This window comes from Thermobia domestica, chromosome 3 (assembly GCF_964235325.1).
Source record: "Thermobia domestica chromosome 3, izTheDome1.hap1.1, whole genome shotgun sequence".
Classification (NCBI taxonomy): domain Eukaryota; kingdom Metazoa; phylum Arthropoda; class Insecta; order Zygentoma; family Lepismatidae; genus Thermobia; species Thermobia domestica.
Window position 1 is genome coordinate 149,991,945 of NC_137456.1, and position 19,785 is coordinate 150,011,729.

Consider the following 19,785-nt stretch of genomic DNA (forward strand, 5'->3'; position numbering starts at 1 on the left):
GCAAGTTTATGGCATTCTGAAGTTTCATGTATTTAATTTATCTTTAGTCTTCTTCCAGTTGCAAAATCCTACAGTAGAGAAATGTCTTCCATGGTTTTAGTAAGAACTTTTTTTAAAATATTTCTTAAGATGTCCATACAGTAGAGACAGAAAAGGACGTTATTTTTGTTTGGATCGAAGTGAAGCCACGGAACATTGACACGAATTTCAATGTTCGATCTTTCAGAGACTGTTTTTTAAAATTTGTAAGTAACACTAAAGTCTAATTGGGCTTTGAAAGGTTCGAAGGGTGAGGAAAATCTGAGCCACTTGCTAGAGGTGGAAATTGTAGCGCACCTTACAGCCGTTAATCAACAAGCGGAAATTTAACTTCCAATAAGGCAAAAAATCCCGTCGTGAAAATTCGGTGTTGCAGGGCGCAATTCGCTAAGATTCCTTGAATGTTATACACTTGAAGTCAGTAAATAATCTTATTTTAAACACTAATATATATATTCCAGACGACGATTATTATTTAAGATATTTGAAAATTCAGAAAGATTAATAATTCCAATGAGTAAACAATTTATTTAACAAATTTAGAAAAAATCACTTAATAACAATAATTTTAATGACTTTAATAGCAACAATTTTTTTGAAAAAACTTGAATAATAAACTGACTAGCAAGTTCTGATAATTACGGTCTGATAATTAATATTCAATTGACTAATTACACAGTTTCATTAGCACTATTATACACAAAATTCTTTCACAAAATAGGATTGTAGTCAATATTTAATTTAATTGAATACCTGCAAAAGGAGTGCTGATCTTCCTATATCAGTAAGAAACAAAATTCTTCGGTCAAATTTCCGTAAATCACGCAAAGATCGAAGTTCCCAAAAAACAAATGGCAAATTAAATCGTTAGTCGAATTCGTTTCCAAAGGCTAATGATCCTAATCGAGGTGGATTCAATTACTTACGAAAATATAAAATGTATTTAAATAGCAAACGAAATTTAACCAGTCAAAAATATAATGAAAGAAGGACTAACAATTTAACCAAAAATTCTCGGCTGCCTAAGTTGATCCTATGGACAAAATTAATTAACAATTAGAAATTGAAGGCAAATAAAAACGTAACCAACAAACCCAAGAGAATTACGAAACATGTACTTACCAAAAAAAAGGTAACAGCTGGGCCAAACACCTTCATCACTCATCAAACCTCAGCTCAAAGGAATCGATCCAGGATCAAAAGAAAAATTCTCAAACAAATACTTCAATGGCAAAAGCAATTTCCATCAAACTCCAAAATCCTCGAAAAAATCAAGTATCGTAGATTAAAAAAAGCAAGAAACGAATACACGGACTGTAGACAATAAGGAACTTTAGTACTCCATTTTTTCCATTAGATCTTAACTGCTTCAATCCAATGCTTCAACTCAAGGCAGCAACAGCGAGCCAGCAGAAACGAAAACAACAGGCGTTACGTCATACGTCACGCGGCTCGCGGCTGCGTGCCCAGAGGAGAAGACCTTGACTTTACACTCAATGCTCTTTAACACACAAAAGTAGAAAAAAAGAACAAAACATTTTTGTTGAACACAAGTTTCCAATGAAAAAGTAATCAACCATACATTTTTATTCTTTTCTTTTTTTCCTGAATTTCTTTCTTTTTTAATAAAGTCCTTTTAATCATGCTTTTACAACATGCCATTTTATAATCTTTCTTTTTTATTATTTTATTATCCGATTCCAGCTGTTCTTCAAAATCCTCTAGTCCTCTGGATATCTCGACAGAGAACACTGATGGAAATTCATTTCAGTGGCGGCTCGGAAGGCTGTCACCGCCACAAAATTCAGAGGTTTCTTCTATAGACACTGATGGTAATAGTGACTGATACAAGATTTGAATTTCGATTGTCAGTTTCAGGTTGTACTTCATCAGCTGAACTATCATTTGAATTATTTTTTTCTTCTTTTCTTCAACAATGGCACTGCTTTGGCCCACGTGCTGTCTTCTGTTCTTTCTCTTATTACAAATTAATCCATTTCAAAAAAAATTAAATAAAATAAACAGATCAAGAGATGAAAAATTTCATATCAACGTTGTATTCACAGTAACACTTAACAAAGCTTTCTAGATAACTTTAATGTAGGAGAAAACACGCTGCAAAACATGTCCTCTCAAAAACAGTGGCGCACTTGCGCAGACCCCAATTGAAGAAGTTCAACAATACATTAGAAAACACACAAGAAGACCTATGTTACGCGCATACACACAAAAAAATGTCTTTCTACGCAGGTTTTGAGTTATATTTCCGAAGCTAAACAGTGTTGTAAGTCTTCCATGAATTGTCCAAATTGGGCAATAATGGTGGTATTTTTACACGACGCCGATACAGCAAGTCGGTATATTAATTTTAAAAAATCCACATTTTCTCTTTTCTCTTTGTAATGCTATAAGCATAGAGGGAAAGGAATGTTTCTAGATACTTAGAAAGCGACATTTTCTTTCTTGCAGCTACCGCTTTCCTGGAAGACTAAAGATATAATCTCAAGGAAGAAATATTTGAAACAGCATGAAACATATGATAAGTACTAAGTCAAATTGGAAATATTTTTGCCTTGGAACCAAGTTTCACAAAGCGATAGCTATTCAAAATGAAAAGACACACTAAAAATTACTTACTTTCAATTAGAATCCACATATTAATAAAGATACTAGTTCACATACATAATTAATTATAATGTCAGTGATAGGCTATATGGTGTTCATTGGGCCAAACACTACATACAACCAAGATTCATCTTACCTTGAGAAATAGTTATGCTTCGTTTTTTATTTTCATTTGACCATGAAACAAATGTGCTGTCTTAGATGTATAACTCGTTGAGATATGATGCTTTACTTTGTAAATGTTCAATACTTCCGCATAATCCTAAAAAATGTAATAAAGAAATAACGTCCATTTTAAAATATTCAATTATAACTCAACAATCTTCTCAAAATTTGCAATCGATCAGTGAAAACGACATCCTTCCAGAGCTTGTAGTTTCCGAGATATCTTTGTTAAAAGAAGTTACAAAAAAAACATATAAACTTTTCTTGACCACAAACATATGAACGCAGCCTTTTAATATATAGACATTTCAAAATTTTCTTTCTGCTGCAAATAAATGTGTGCACGCTCTATGGTAGTTTTCGACGTAGCTAATACAGTGTCGCTACTTTCTATACTTCATGTATATATACGCTGGTAATTGTTGAAGAATTTTCTTCAATGAAGCTAAAATTCCTTTCAATTTCAGGAATTATTAATTGACAATCGACGTTCCCATTCCAGAATTTCATCATTTTTGCCGAGATATTTGGGGAAGAATTCCAGCTATACAATTTTCTAGGGGGGCAATCTCCTTCTAGAAAATATCAGGGAAGGGACGCGTCCCCCTCATCCCCCTGACTAGCAAGCCCATGTCCAGAGGTATTATTCCACTTTTAGTACCAAAAACACAATGTATTATTTAAAATCTCTCTTTGTAGCACTATTCGCGGAATACATAGATAAGATCAACAGCGGATAAAGAGGCAAATTTGGTAGTGGTTTTCAGAATTTAGAAACTATGAGCAATTTTAATTTGTTTTAATTATTCCTGTACGACATTTCTTTCCTTTGCTTAATTTCTGAAAGTAAAATGATGTTGAGTGAAATCGTTGTATTAAGATAAAATGCGGTAAAATATGTTCAAGAGTAATGCAAATTTTAAAAATGCGGATAAAATTTGTGCTCCTGATTCTGATAAAAGTAAACGAATAATATAATAGTTAATGTCTATATCTTGAGTGAGCTTCTGAGCTCAAGGGACAGTTCTTAGATGTGATTTAACTCTTACTTAAAATCATGGCTATAACACACTTGAATGTACAACTTGCGGTGTTATTCCAACCACGAATTGTCGTTGGGAATTTAATCTTATATCCCGCAACAAAATCGAGTACGCTAACCATAGAGCCACAACAAACTTAACTTTTTGGTAGATACTTCAAACATACTGTACTTCATTACAACTTTTTTGAACTATAAGTCTGATAGCTTATCCTAGAGTTAGATACAAACCAACAAATCAACCAACAAATTGGAAGGGCGAATAAGGGCATAGTTTATCACGTGGCATTATCTCCTTCAGTAAATTCTCTCGTTGCAATTGTATTTAATTAGCGTACGCGGCTTTGACGAGGAATTCTAAGTCGATTCCAAGTTAAAGCACAATTGGATAGATCACAAGCCAGCTTGTAAAACCACGTTTAATATAACCTCACTGCTGCACGAGATGCGTCTCATCAATTAACCAACTATTATCCACTTCTAATTCGGATAAGGACTTCAGATATTGAGTAGAAATATATTAAAACTGAAGGACTATGATACTAATTGCCTGTGATTTTTTAGTATGTATTTATTAATTTATTTACTAAGTTAATTTCAGGGAGAACTGAAAGAGGTTATTAAATTAGGACACATCTTGAAAAGTACTTGTTAGTTTACCGATAAGTTTCATTGTTTGTGGAACAGACAAAATAGGATTGAATCTCTTTCAGAATAAATGTTTAGATTGTACATCATAGAATGGATCCCTGTGAACACTATAATTAATCAGCACCCTTTTGCGAGGTAAGATCGTGGTTCGTTTCTAGTAGGAAAATTTATCCCTGATACAATCTCGTATAGCATATTGTGTTCAACATCACACCGATTTAACTACTATTTTATGCCTTCTAGTTTCATCACAGTTACTGATCGGTACTTCTTCAGTCAGTTTCTCTTGTCCTTCCTCATAGCGTTGTTTCTAAATTTTGAAGATAAACGCCAATTGGAACGAAAAACAAGATTTACGTTTGTCGTAGTTTCCGTGATCAATTTTTACAAGTATAATTATTAATAATATTTAAGAACTTTGAAGTTAATGCATATTTCGCTAAGAACTTAGCTCAAGAATTAGATATATGATTTATCAACTCATTGCCTTACTTGTTAAGCTGCGGCAGACGAAAGAGAAAAAATACAGTTTGCGTCAATGGATTTTAAAAAGTACCTCTCGTTAATGTAGGAAGGTGTAATTGAAAAATTGAATAATAATTTTTCCAATGTGTAGTTTATAACATTAGATTTCCACTATTGTAACCTGACGTATGGTTTTGATTTCTATTATTTTTTTAAGTTATACGAGATGGCGTTATAGAGTTTTCAAAAGTCAAAGTATGATTATCCCTTTGGGGATCCTATGGTACAATTTGTACCATATGCACTTTTCATGGTACATTGCGTTATTTCTCTTCTATTTGAGATTTTTGTCCGTTTTTTTTTTTTGTTTTCCAAGTCCAGAGGCCTCGTAAAAGACATTACGTATGGTTTCAGACCGTCCTGCGTCCAGACATAGGAGGTGATGGCGTCAAAAATCAAAAATGTATTTTCTCATTTTCTAAGCCTATGTTCAATATTTTTGGCGGGCTTATTTTTCTACGTAGAAGATTGAAATTTTACACAAACATTCAGTCCACCAAGTAATATTTGTCAGATTTTTTGTTCCGATGTCAGTGCTAAAACAGGGAGGGAACCAGAGGGGAAAAGGGGTAAAAATAAGGATTTTTTACCCCCAAAATCTCGTATTTCGTCATTTTCCCGCCTCACACACATGATAGGACCACGTGAGTCATACTGTCTGAAAGGCCGTTCCATACTGAAGAGAACGACGGTCAAATTATTATTTTAGGGTAATTAGGGCCGTCTCAGTGAATTTTTATCCAAATATACTTCTGTATAGGGTAAAAGTGGGGCATGGTAGGAAATTTTTTTCTGGCGGGCCTATTTTTTCACGTAGAAGATTAAAAGTTTGCACAAACATTCAGTCCACCGAGTAATATTTACCAGAAGTTTTTTTTTTCGATTTCTGCTTAAAAACAGGGGGGTCCAGAGAGGCAAAAGTTGAAAAAAGGGAAATTTTGCCCCAAAAATCCCTTTTTTCAGGAATTTCCCGCTTTAGATACATGATGGAGACATATCAATAGTACCGCCTGAAAGACAGTTCTATTCTAAAGAGAATGATTTGCGGATTATAGTCCTAGGGTAATTAGGGATGTCTCAGGATTTTTTTCCCCTGAGATCATAGTGTTTTATGGTACTTTGGGGCACTGTGAGAATTTTTGATAAAAATTCTCCCGCCCTTACTATTCAAGATAGAAACTTGAAATTTGGCACACTCATTCAGTATACCAAGTAGTATTTCTCAGATTTTTTTAGATGGCTACGATCACACAGGGGGGAGGGCAAAGTTCGAGAAAAATATTTGTCCCTCCGAAATTTTCATTTTGACACTTTTTTCCTGCTTCTGGTATATGGTATGAGCACGCAAGTGGTACCATTTCAAAGCCAGCTCTATTCTGAAGAGATTGAGATATGAGCCATGATCCTAGGATAAATAGTGAGGATACAATAGCTGCTTGACTGAAAGTTTAAAAAATAGCCCAAAAAGCCAGGATCCGGGAAGGTATATAAAATTTCAAATCTCTCGAGCTGGGAACAATTTAGACTAATGACTTAAATTCGCCGAACATATACTATTAATGTAAAATTTTGAAAGATTACTCTCTTCCCGCAAAAGTTTACGAAATAGGAGTATGTTTTCAGATATCCTTTCTAAGGATGTAAGTAGAATTTAAAACACGCTCCTAAGAATAGCGTATCTCACGAATCACTGGGGTTAGAGGGGTGTACCTCGTGAGATAGACAATGCATATAGAGTAAACACTATACTTATAAATTTTTCAACATTCATAATTTTAATGAGCGTTTTCAAAAATAAGTTTAAATAAAACCATACGTTTAATATGTGGGAAATTCCTAGCTTCTAGAATTTTATCTCAATGAATACTTGTCAACTTGAAATTTTCTTCTTTTAATAGCAAATCGTACATGTGGGACACATGAGTTTAGATGTAATTCTGGACAGTGCATATCAAGCGATCTCGTTTGTAATGAACAATATGATTGCTATGACAATAGTGACGAAACTAATTGTGGTAAGTTCACAACCTGTTTTCTGTATTCTTTATACTGGTAAATGTATATTTTCTTTTTTACACTATATTATAAGGTTACTGGAGGGTATTTGAAAGTTGATTAAATTTTCCAAGATTGTACTTTCCAAGATAGAAGTGAAGATAAGTATCAACACATTAGCGATAGTTTGACATTAATACCGCCGCGGAACGACTTATCCCAATATCAGATACTGTGTTCAGTATTCACTGGTAAGCGAATTGGTTTTAATTTTGTTAACCGTTAGGAGTGTTATTTCTTCTATGCCATATGGTTATCTCCAAAGACTCGCAAAGTTGCTATAAACACACTCTCATTAAAGATATTCTTGTGATCTACATCAATATGTGCCATCATGTGTGGTGCATTCTGAGACATGTCTGAGTTGGGACAAACGTGTCTTCTGGCAAAATAGAAAATCTATTTGTAAGTGTTACCGAGGATTATTGTTTACATTTCTTCAACGCTTATAGCTGTTCTGCCCACGCTATCATTGCAAAGCGGATTGCAACTAGGTGATAGAAAATATGCATAGTTCTCTAAACCACACTTTTTGAACGCTGGTACACGTTTCTAAAATTAGTTGCGGAGAAAAAGTATCCTTGCTATCAGAAACTCTAATATGATATACCTTCTAGTGCCTGAAGCGCATTCTACATATTACAGTGAAGACTGAAATATTAAGTAGAATGCTTAGTACTAGCACGTAGAATGTTTGGAATATACTAAACTCTGAAATAATCTTGTTAGTAAGGATAATGATAGTCTGAATTGTCCGATTCACTAGCTTAAATAACAGATTTTGACTGATACGTTAGCGTAACAAAACTTGCTAAGATGCATTGAAACTCTCGATTTAGTTACTACTTTCTTTAAAATTGATTTTATTTCTAAATTTTGTAATTTATTTTATATTATATTTATTCTTTCAACTTTAATGCTACCTTTTGTTAATTTTATTTATCCTTGAGTTAGCTTTATACGTTCTTATTCTTCTGAAATCATGTAATTAATCATTGCTACGACGACAGATGCACTTTAATAACATGACTTATTTGTTCCTTGATATTCACATATTTGTAAATGACGGTACCGTTGAAGTATTCATTTAGCACCAATCTGTGAATGAATAAGTAATTTTTGACTGTACTGCTCAAGGAAATTTTCTGTCCTCTTAACTTTTTTGTTTATATCCTCATGCTTAATAAGGATACAAACATGCAGTCTACGGATTGATATAATTTGAATAAGAATAATGATCACACATCATAGTTCTCGAATATTACTTGTTTTCCATGGCACGTCCTCAATGTACAGCCTATTCCAGAAGAATTGACTGCATTGATTATGGCGTTATGTCCTGAAAAATGTTAAAGTTCATCTTCGGGTATCTTCTGAAACAATAAGCTCTGAATGACATATCCAAACGTGTAAGTCAACTCTTGCAATCAGGAAGAGTTGGGCAGATGTATTTTCTTCCTTTAAATGTAATCAGAAATATTGAAACGTTTTAAGTACTCTATATTAAAACTAACGTCCACTGAAGTACGTAATGACCCAACTGTGTACCCATGTCAGCGTACACTGCCTTTATTGCGACATCCTCCATAAATAGAAAACATGTCCACTGAATGAAGAAACATGGAACATAGTTTTCGTATAGATATCAAAATAATGAGTACAGAAAAGACAAGCTAAGAAAAGAATGAATACAGTATTTTCTAGAGATAGGGCTACTCAAGTCATTGTTTTAGAAATTCAAGTTTTCTTTTTTAAAAGGAACTCTGCAGGGCTTTTATATTACATCGCTGATAAAGAGCTAAACTCCTGATTGTAAGATAGTGAGTTCGATTCTCGTTTGGGATAACCCTTTTTGATACTTAATGAAGAATCCCTCAATACATTTGTAATTATATAATATAACTGTTTAAAATAAATAAATTGTATTTATTTCTCCAATCTCTTAAAAAACATAAGCAATAATTAAGTTTAAAGTTGTTCCTATATGTAATGAATATTGACAAAATTTTAGTATATTAGATGAGAATATTAATTACGAATTAGGAAAAACATGTAATGATGATACATAGATGTACTGTGAACTAGTCTCGAAGTATTAATCGTACGGAATGATTTGATTAAAGCTGTTGTAGTACTCTTTTGAAATTATTAGCGTCTCTTCACACACTTCACAGAGAGACTTAAACATAGGTAATTGTGCTTCACTAAAAGTTTTTAAGCTGACATTTAGTCACGTACGTTGCATGAGAACAAACTAAGGTTAAATGGGTAGGTATAGGATTTCAGACGTTCAATTTCTGAAGTGCAGAAGGTATCAGATACAAGCTTGGAAACACGACAATTATAGAAGCTGAAAATCCAGTAGTAAAAATTATTAAAGACAGCGTAATATCCTGAAAATGTTGTTGAAAATAAACCGTTAAAATCCAAAATTTACTAATTGAGTAATGCAAGTAAATAACGTTAGCTTTTTAAAGTGTTATTAAACACCACACAATCAGTCACATTCCTTCAACATATTCTTGAATGTCTGTTCATGTTAGCTCACACGCACAGAGTGAAATTCATAATAGTCAAACCTGAATTCATGTCCAACAACCATTTTTTTTAATTTGCACGTCAATATTGCACAGGAACTGGTAGTTGCAAGAAAAAATTCTGTAATTCTAACGAGTGTTGTTCTGTGAAGTAAGTCGAGGACAGAAATATTGTGCCCCAAACCATTTTGCAGGTTTTACATGTAGTATTATTCTGGTCATGTATTCCATTACACGGTAGACACATATATATTATTCACCTAAATCCAGTCATGTGTTCGGAACTTTGCCATAGTCTCCGATATAGATCCCTGTTTGTCAAAAACATGATGTCATCATCGGTAGGGCTTTCTGTTACAATGGACGAAAGATTGGAAGCCCAATATTTTGAAAACGGTTCCAAGAATTTACATGAAATTTGGTCTCAACTTTCGAAAAGCTTGCTTTTGGCCGCATCAATTTGATGGCGCCTTACTTGTATTACAAAAACAACAAAGAATGTTCACAAAATTTGTTAATATGCATTTTCTCGTACTCGAAAACGGTTTAGGTATGGACAAAATACTTAAGTACAATTAGTTTAGTGCCATTTTGGGCGATCCATTTTAGGGATGATTTTACTTATATTTCAATAAGAACAAATTATATCAATAAAATTTTACACAAATGCATTTTCACGTACAAGAAAGTTCTTTAGATAGTTAGTATTATATGTTTACCTAAAAAGGTTGGAAATTCAGTTGCAACACACATTTATGGTGAAAAACCGATAATTGAAAATAAATAAATAAATAAGTGAATGAAAGAAAAGGACTCTTAAACTGCAAATATAAACAAATGAAATAATAATAAACATTTTATTAATGGTGGTATAATGTTGGCTTAAAGGTGGCACTATAAACATAACAGGTGGCTTTAACGAAAGGTGGCTTATCATCATGCAGTTCGAACAACCTTATAGTTAACAAGTAAAATGTGGTTCATTATACGGTACATAGTGAAGTCCCAATATACGAATTTTCATAGTAAGTTCCCAGTGACATGTGATCTATATACAGGGTATCCCACAAAATAGTGATTTTTTAAATTACATTTTAATATACACCATTACGCTCTCAGAGTCTGGGTTCTCTTCTCAAATTGAATCAATTTGCTCGGTCACTTGTTCGAGGCCCATAGGATGTCACCCATCCGAAGCTCATTTTTTGAATTTGAAAGAAATTAAAAAGACAGCGATAATTTTAAACGTTAATATCCAACCTCGTCTAAAGAAGAACAATATTGAGGCCTTCTTCATCAGTTTGGTATTTTGTGTATTTTTGTTGGTAAGCTTCATTTAGATTTTACAGCCATATATGGTTGAGAAACAGGTACTCTGTTTACGTGATACCAACATGATTAGTGAGCGTTCCTTTTTATCTAAATTTGGGACTTTTACTTTTTCATCCGCGCACTGTAGTAGTTGAGTGCTGATTGGTTGATGACCTTGCTCCTGGAAGAAACTAACGTTATGTAAGCTATGTTTTGCTAAGGGAAAAATCAGTTGTTTTATCGTCCGCGAAGATGCATGACCTGCGTAGCTCGTTGCTTAATTTGCCACCCTTGAGCGTAAGTTGGGTGTGCTACTTCAAGTTAATTCGCGCGCTTGAGTTGCTAGAAACTAGCTCTCCGTGTTTCGGATCGAGCACTAAAAACAGTTTTGCAATTTGTGCGAAAGTGGAAAATAGTTAAGTGTTATACCGCCAGTGTATTGAAACTCTCATCTTTATGCAACAAGAAATAACTACGCCAGTGTGGATGATTGTAATCCTTACTAGCAGATGATTATAGCGGACTCTTAGGATCACCCGACGTGGAACGTTTCGGGCCCTCACGACTGCAATAATCCTGAAGGAGTTAACTGGTCTAAGATTATTGTGAGTAAGTGGAATCTTAATTTATCAATTGTGCCATACAACCACCTTTACCAAAAGTAAAGAAAAGAAAATAAAGTAAGGTAAAAGTGAGAAATAAAGGAAGTTAGAACGGCCGTAAAACATATATAGTAAAAGTTACTTGTTCATTTGTAATATTTTAATCTTTTTTTTTTTTTTACTTTGTATGAATTACATTCAGTATTAATACATTTTCTATACAGCTTAACCAGGTTATTGTGATTTGCATCGCAAGATAACTTTAATTTGTTAACATCTATGCTTAATTTAACCATTTGCACACTTTCCCTTCTTTACGGTATCTATGTTTTTGCCTACTGTTCTTTCCAGTTTCGGTTACGACAAAAACGTAGCTACGTAAGAAATCGTGATTTGCCGTAGCAAACCTGGGATAAAAGCAATAAACAATTGACAGACAGACAGAAAGAAATGTGTAAACTTTCTGATAAGGCGAAATTTAATGTGAACGTTACAATTACATTTACTAGATTCTAACAACGACTGAAAAACGATTTCAACGATACATAGTAGCGCCCTTTGGTAAAAGACATTGGATTATCTTTGCGTTATGTAGATATTTAAAAATATATATATATATATGCAAAAAAAAAAGAATAGTTCCTATTTAGCAATTTTGTTTGAAGGAATATATGGAAGGAATTGAAAATGACGAATGGAAATATTATTATTATTATTATTATTATTATTATTATTATTATTATTATTATTATTATTATTATTATTATTATTATCATTATTATTATTATTATTATTATTAGTAGTAGTAGTAGTAGTAGTAGTAGTAGTAGTAGTAGTAGTAGTAGTAGTAGTAGTAGAAGTAGTAGTAGTAGTAGTAGTAGTAGTAGTAATAGTAGTAGTAGTAAGAGTGGAATTACTTAGAAACAATTCCACAATTTCGTTTTAGACAAATTTATGACTCATACTATGCCTTGAGGATGACTGTTTTTTATTGATGAATTATTTGCAAAACTCGCGAAGTTTTCAGACAGTAGGAATGGAGAGTGTAGACTGTGACGTCATGTTGTTAGTTTCCCCCCTGTGAAGGAAGTCGTTTCAGCTCTAAATTGTAATAACAACAGAAATTGACTGTTTTATGTTATTATACATCAGAAATATCAACTTGGTAAATTATATTTTTTTTAAATTTCGTCAGAGGGGCTCGAACCGCGGACCCCTGGCTCATGAAACGAATGCTCAAGCTACTATTCTAAGATTGCTCTTTTAATTAAGAGTCAAGAGACACTCGTGTGTATAACAAATTGCAAACGTTTATGTTTGCAATATTTTATTAACAATGAAACACTGATTTCGGTCATGATAAAATATTATATTCCAGAGAATTCATGTGGTAGAGCGTTCACTTCTGGTGCTTGGGGTCCCGGGTTCGATCCCAGCCCCGCCAAGTGAACTTTGTGGTGAACAAACACCGTGCTCGTGGGTTTTCTCGGGGTACTCCCGTTTCCTCACTTTCTTCATTCCACCATTTCACTCATCTCTCATTATCTCCGTCTCCTTTAGCCTAACCGGCATAACCGTGGGACGTAAAACTCAAAGATTTCATTTCATTTTTTTTCAGAGAATTCAAGTTTAAAATTAAAAAAAAGACCTATAATATCTCGGTAACTAGTCTCTATTATATTCGCTTATTCTTGTTTTACATTTATTTCCAGTAACCCTGAACGAGAAGGACACGAACACACATGCATCGAGGACATTTAATATTTCAAAGGCTCTTCCACCCGGAATCGAAACTGAGACCCCGCCTACTGAGCTATCTGATGGGTGGGGTGCCTGGTCCGTTCCCAAGGCAAGTAAGCTTGAGACAGACATGATGCTCATGGATTTTCTCGGGACACTCCCACTTTTCATTCCACCAAATCGTTCATGATAATTTTCTTGCTTTAATCGTAGTCTTCCTCAACATAACAGGCATAATCGTGGAACATGAAATGTAAAGATTACATTTTCAAGCTGTTAGCCCAAAACAATCCGAATCAAAAACCAGTTGCATATTATCGCTCATTAAAATATTTTCACAAAAAATCTGTAGAATAAAACGGGGAACCGTATTCGTGTTTCGTTTTAGGTGAAGATATTATGAGTCTGCTGTTTCACTTTTGAATGGAATTACGATACCTTTTTCTGCAAAATCGCCCCTAGCGTTAGGCAAAAGTTACAAAATAGTCGGGATTGGAGAGAATCATCTGGACCATCAGGACATACCGTCTGCATACTTCCCTACAACTAGCTAAATATTAAAACGAAAAGATTCTAGGCAAATTTCATGTAGAATTTAGGCATACCGAACACAAAAAAAAAAAAAACGTACGAAAATGTGTTTTAAAATAATGATTATGCCGGAGAAGCTACAGGAGAAGTCGATAATCGGAATGAAAGAAATATTGAAATAAAGAAACTGGAAGGAAGCGGAATTGGTAGAGAACTACCCACACGGTGTTTATTCAGAACAATGCCCAAAGCGGGAGCTGGGTGGAACAGACTAAACCACTAAATTAACAACACTTCGTTAATAATAATATTAATAATAATAATAATAATAATAATAATAATAATAATAATAATAATAATAATAATAATAATAATAATAATGGTATTAAAAAGTTTTAAAGTTGCCCTAAAATTTGGAAAAACTTACTTAGACGTGGGGATTTCGGGGAAGAGGTTCCGTACCTTCCTACACTCTACAAAGATACACCTCTGCAACTACCCACATTTTAAACAAACTCCTTATAAGAATGTTTCATGTAGAAAGTGTTCTACAGTATGTTTTAAGAAAAATAACTGTATAAAAATAATTGAATATCATTAAAAAGTAAAGCATATACTATCCTAATTTTTAGGATATGCAGAAGTAAGAATAAAAGCTTTGCTAAAAACAATACCTACAGAGACCATAATTCAATGAGCTGTAAAATACAAAGTAACAAAAAGCCTATAAGATTCAGTCTACAGAGCAATTGTTACTTAAAGAATAGACATACTCTATTTCGATTATCGTAATAAGACGAGATATGTTTACGATACTTTTCGTCTCATCTCGATTAACATCTCAAAAACGACATGATAATTTGAGGTACGTTTGACCCGTCTCGAATGTAAAATGTTAATTCGCATGTTACTTTTATTTTTTTTTAGAAACAAGATGGGAAATTTCTCTTCTTGTGGACAACATTAAACAAAACTGAGATATTCTTACAAATATCACGTTATGCTTGTAACGATATGACCTGAGCGATAAGTGGCTCCTAGCTTTTAATCTTCTACGAAATAATAATAACTATTATTATTTCTGAAGGTTTGATTGTTCAAGTATTGAAACATTAGAAGATTCAAATATCTGAATATAATGAAGCGTGTGTCATCATCGATCAATCGCCATCAAAAACCCTAAAGTAAAAAAGTCCCGACGTGGATTCCAACCACAAACTTCTAGATAACTGGTGGAGCACCTTGACCACTCAACCACGAGAAATAATTCGTCTTTAGTCTTGTTACGTTAAGGTATCTTTGCCTTCGCTTGCAAAGTTGTATGTTATATTTCTTCGTTTCAGAACGTCTTTCGTATTTCTTTTATGAAGATACAAGTGAATAATCTTCTGCAAAGCTTATATTAATAATTTGACTTGTTCTTAAACCTTTGGTTCAGAAGTTTGTTTCTTCTACACATGAAACTACAGATGAAAAATTTAATTCTCATACTTTGTATGTGCTTCCAAAGCAGTCACCATTAACTGCTAAAGCAATTTTTCCGTCACGATTCATAAATGCTGTAACAAAACACGTCAAGAAATGGGTGAAATGAAGGATGGAAGAGTTGATATCAAAATTGAGTGCTGTAAGCTAATGAAAAGCATGTAATAACTTCTTATATTTGAAAATAATGTCAGCTACTTTTAATTCACTAACTCTTATTAGATTTGGTTCATGCTTGAAGATGTGGAATGCACAAACGCAGTGTAGGTAAAAGAAAAATCAACAAGCATGGACGAGATTCGAAAGTAGGACCGACAGCAGAAGAATCCCGTTCACTAACCCCGCATGTAACAAGTCAACACCTTTTAGAAGTTATAAATTTGCATGCAAATGATATCATTATACGTTTGTGCACTCAATGTGTTGCCCTTTTTCTCTTCAAGAATGACACATGTATACGATTCTTTTCGTTTTTCATTAGAGCTTTAAAAGGCATGATTTGTGTATGAGTATAGGATCTTATGTCTCCTTTAGAAAACATTTCTAACAAATACAATTCAATTCACAAATACAATAGAAGAAAAACCTGCTACTGGCTTGGAAAATATTTCTAAAAGGGAGAAACTGCATCATGCACGCGGCGTAACTAACGGGACTGTACTGATGGAGGCCTACAGCAAAATGGGAACCAATGAAGTTTCGTTATTCCACTTTGGAGGTTTTTATATAATATCATACTTTTTTGTCAATGTCTAAAATGCAACTACTTTATCCTTAGATGAAGCAGAAGTTTTGAAGGAGCTATAGACTCTGAACTTTACTGAAAAGATTTGTCACGTCCTTGCAGCAACAACTTTAAGTTTTCGAACCATAATGCACAACAAGATCGATTGAATTTTTAACTTAGAATCAAATAACTAAAGATCTAATCTTTATAACTTTCATTGATAGTAGTGTTCCATATTTGTTTAGACGCCTATTCTCTTATAACTTAACCTATGGTGCATAGGGTCCTTGGTTCCATCCCCGCACGCGCCGAAAACATATTATTATGGACAAACACCGTGTGCATGAGTTTTGTCGGGTTTCTCCCGTTTCCTCCAATTCTTCGTTCCACGATTTCATTCATTTCTCAGCATCACTGTCTCCATTATCGTAATCGTTATAATCGTGGGACGTAAAACTTAAATATTTCATTTCATTTTTCTTTTATAGCTGTATCGCTCTTTTCTTATGACAAGAGCAACATCTAAGCGAGCATTCAGTTAATTAAACCACTAAAACCTATATTCATAGCACAATTGTGCAGATGAAGTTGAGCCCTTCTTCAATTTTCAGCATGGAAAGCAAAAAAAGGTAATACAATGATATAGCAAAAGTAGTTAACGAATTTTAATCCAAAAAAGATCACCCGTATAGTGTTTTTCAAATTGTAGTTTATTATAGTTACGTTGGTAGAAATTCCTCCATAGTTATGGGGGCGAGACAATAAACCACCCATACCAAGAGGTGAAAATGACATGTAAAAGAAGTCAAATAAGTACGATATTAGTGTCGAATTCATGTACTAAAATGAATAGTGACACTGTTGATGATGCGTAAGTCTAAATTAATCCTTGGTTAGCACGGGGTTGGCAATGTGAGAGTGACCAGGAATAGGAATCGAAAATATCCTGTATTTGTGTCGAATGGATTGGGTTTCGGGATCACTGACATAAAAGGTGATATTTCAGATGTGGATATGTCAAAGGTTGGCCCTATTATCATGAAGTCGTAGGGGGAACCAGTGAAGACTTCAGGATAGTCATTTTTAGCGCGTTTTAATACGCTGCGAGTGGCAAGTGATAATGCACAAATACTGATATCACATTCATAATTATCGGAGATATGACTTTTGGGGAAGTGTTGCTCCAGTGAGGCATTACTATCTGATCACTCTCTGGAATCATCACTATTTGCAGGGGCGTAGACAAGGTTTTCTGAGTGCATGCTTTACTAAGATGTCTATCATCATCTCTAAAATTAGATGAACTTTACAGAAAAGTACTGATTTTTGGGAGTAGGAGCTCTGGATTCCCAAGGCCTGCATCCTATGTACGTCCCTGCTGCTCTGAATTGTCATATACTGCTCTTCAAATGTAAGACATAAAATATAAATAAGAAACGTATAACATAATACAATATAAATAGAAAATGTTATTATGAATAAGAAATACAGTAGAAAATAATTATAAAACATAATATTGAAGGAGAAGCTTTTTTTAAACAATCATACTTGAATCTAAAATATACTTTAAAAACAATTTTCCATTTATGCAAGGCTACAAACAAGTGAGGAGTGCCATCTGGTAGCCACTATTCATATTTCCGAACCAGAAAACTATGAATTTGAAAGCAATATTTTTTGTATTCTATTACTTTTTTTTTTACTTGTAATCCCTTTGTCTCCATGGAATGGTTTCACTGTCTTAGTCACTACAGTAAATTGTTTAGATGGTAATTTATACGTATAGTAAATTGGGTAGAAATTGCTCCAAGAGTCAATGTTGCACTGTACGTCTTTTTCTGAGTCAAACTTTTTAAATATATATTAATACATTACAGTAAGAATTAAATTTTGTATTAGCGACCGACTGCCGTTGTGCAAACATTCATTTTGATATGCCATTGGGAAATGAGTTACATTAAGGTTGTAAGATTTAATATCAAATTTGAAACATCGCAAGTTAAAGAAAGGCATGTAATAACAAATATCATATTTGAAAATAATTTCGAATTAAACTAGCTGTGAATACATTACTTCAAAATTCAACTTGTGGAATGCACAGTATGAGCGTAGCTCAAAGAAAATAACAAATAAGAATGGACTTGATTCGAAGCTCCGACCATCCACGTGGGACACTAACAATTCACCTAACATACAATGAAACACAGGGTTTGGCACTGCTTTATCAGTTGGTTCTATCAAATGTAACCCAATTAACACAATAGTAACAAATTTTACTACTCTAAAAAGTGTTCTGAACAAGCAAAAGTTAATTAGGCAAATTGTAACTAAGTTACAAGAGGTTTATATCCTATCAGAACGACGTATCCACCAACTTAACTTTTGGAATATCCCATTAAGTTAGCTTTCACCGTAGTTAAAGTAAACGTATCTGAATGCGTACATGAGTTCTCCGTAGCAGAATGGATAATGCCATTGTTTAGCAACTAGAAGGTTCGTGGTTCGAAATTTGTCTCGGAAGCTGGAGATTTTATAAATTCCTAATTCCTCAGTTCTCAAGATCATTCTCTTCATTCGTAATCATCTTATGCTCTAAAAAGTGTTCTCCACCTTAATTCGGCACCTGTCTAATGTGATCCTCGCTGTTCGAACCCTCCATTGTTCTGTTTCACAAAATCACAATTTTCGTCATAATACGAATGCTCTCCGATCATTTTTCCCAGTTCTAAATCTGTGTATATAAATCATTCCTCTCTGTCTCCATACTTCAATCTCTCTCTCTCTCTCTCTCTCTCTATATATATATATATATATATATATATATATAAATGTCGCCCAGGAACTGATACGGTGTGAGATCAAATTTTCGACTCTTGAAACCAAATGTAAGCTCTCTTGTAATGTTCTATCGTAATTTTATAGGTTTGTTCCTAAAATCAGTGTTATTTTAGATTTTATTCAGGGTGGGGGACAATTCTCCGTCGACATAAGATTTTTCACTCTTTTATTGGTGTATTACTATACATTTGATCAAACAATATGTATTTAGGATGGTCAAGGGAAGGGATGTTCCACGTCCTGTCCTGCCCAAATGACGCTCTTGGAACATTTGATTTTAATTAGTGAAAAGAAATGAAATGAATGATTGAGTGACACTCATTTCTGTCAGTAGATATTCTCGAACTGAGTGTGGGCATTACAGACTTTAGGATGCACAAAACTTACTGTCGTTATTGGCAATTTCCATAGATTTTTAGGGAGCGTTTTACTAGCTTGCAGTCTTATCTTTAATTAGTGAAAAGAAAGAATGAAACTAAAGATATTTATGAAGCTATGGGAATATTCTGAGACTTTGTTTTAAAAAAAATGGCTCTTAAAAGATATTTCAGAGCAAACGAATGAATATTACTGTTTTAGATCTCTAACATTGTGAACTTGATTCCTGTTTTTTTTTTTTTTTTTCGTCTGAATGGAAAGATTGTACTACGTCACACACACACACTGCTTTAGACAAGGAGAGATGAAGAAGGGAGAGGATTCTGGATTGAATATTAGAAGCAACTAATCGATTGAGACATGTATTTCTGGATGCGTAAGAAAACGAAGCAAAAGTTAGTTATTAATTTGGACTTAGAAATTGTGTAACGATTTCTATGCCGCAAACTTTACAACGTATCTCACAGAAACCACATAGGTACCATATCGCATCTCACTTTTCTCTTGCGATTTATTTTCGGCCTCAGAATACCT

At 33.8% G+C, this 19,785-nt stretch overlaps 1 protein-coding gene across 1 annotated transcript in view; it reads left to right on the forward strand.

Moving 5' to 3' along the window:
- The window catches only part of LOC145680807 (uncharacterized), a 163,658-nt gene that overhangs the window by 58,404 nt on the left and 85,469 nt on the right, over positions 1 to 19,785 (forward strand). Inside the window, exon 4 of the mRNA XM_081751878.1 lies at positions 6,946 to 7,062. Within this exon, the coding sequence (XP_081608004.1) occupies positions 6,946 to 7,062 (117 nt within the window). The remainder of the gene's footprint in view (positions 1 to 6,945; positions 7,063 to 19,785) is intronic.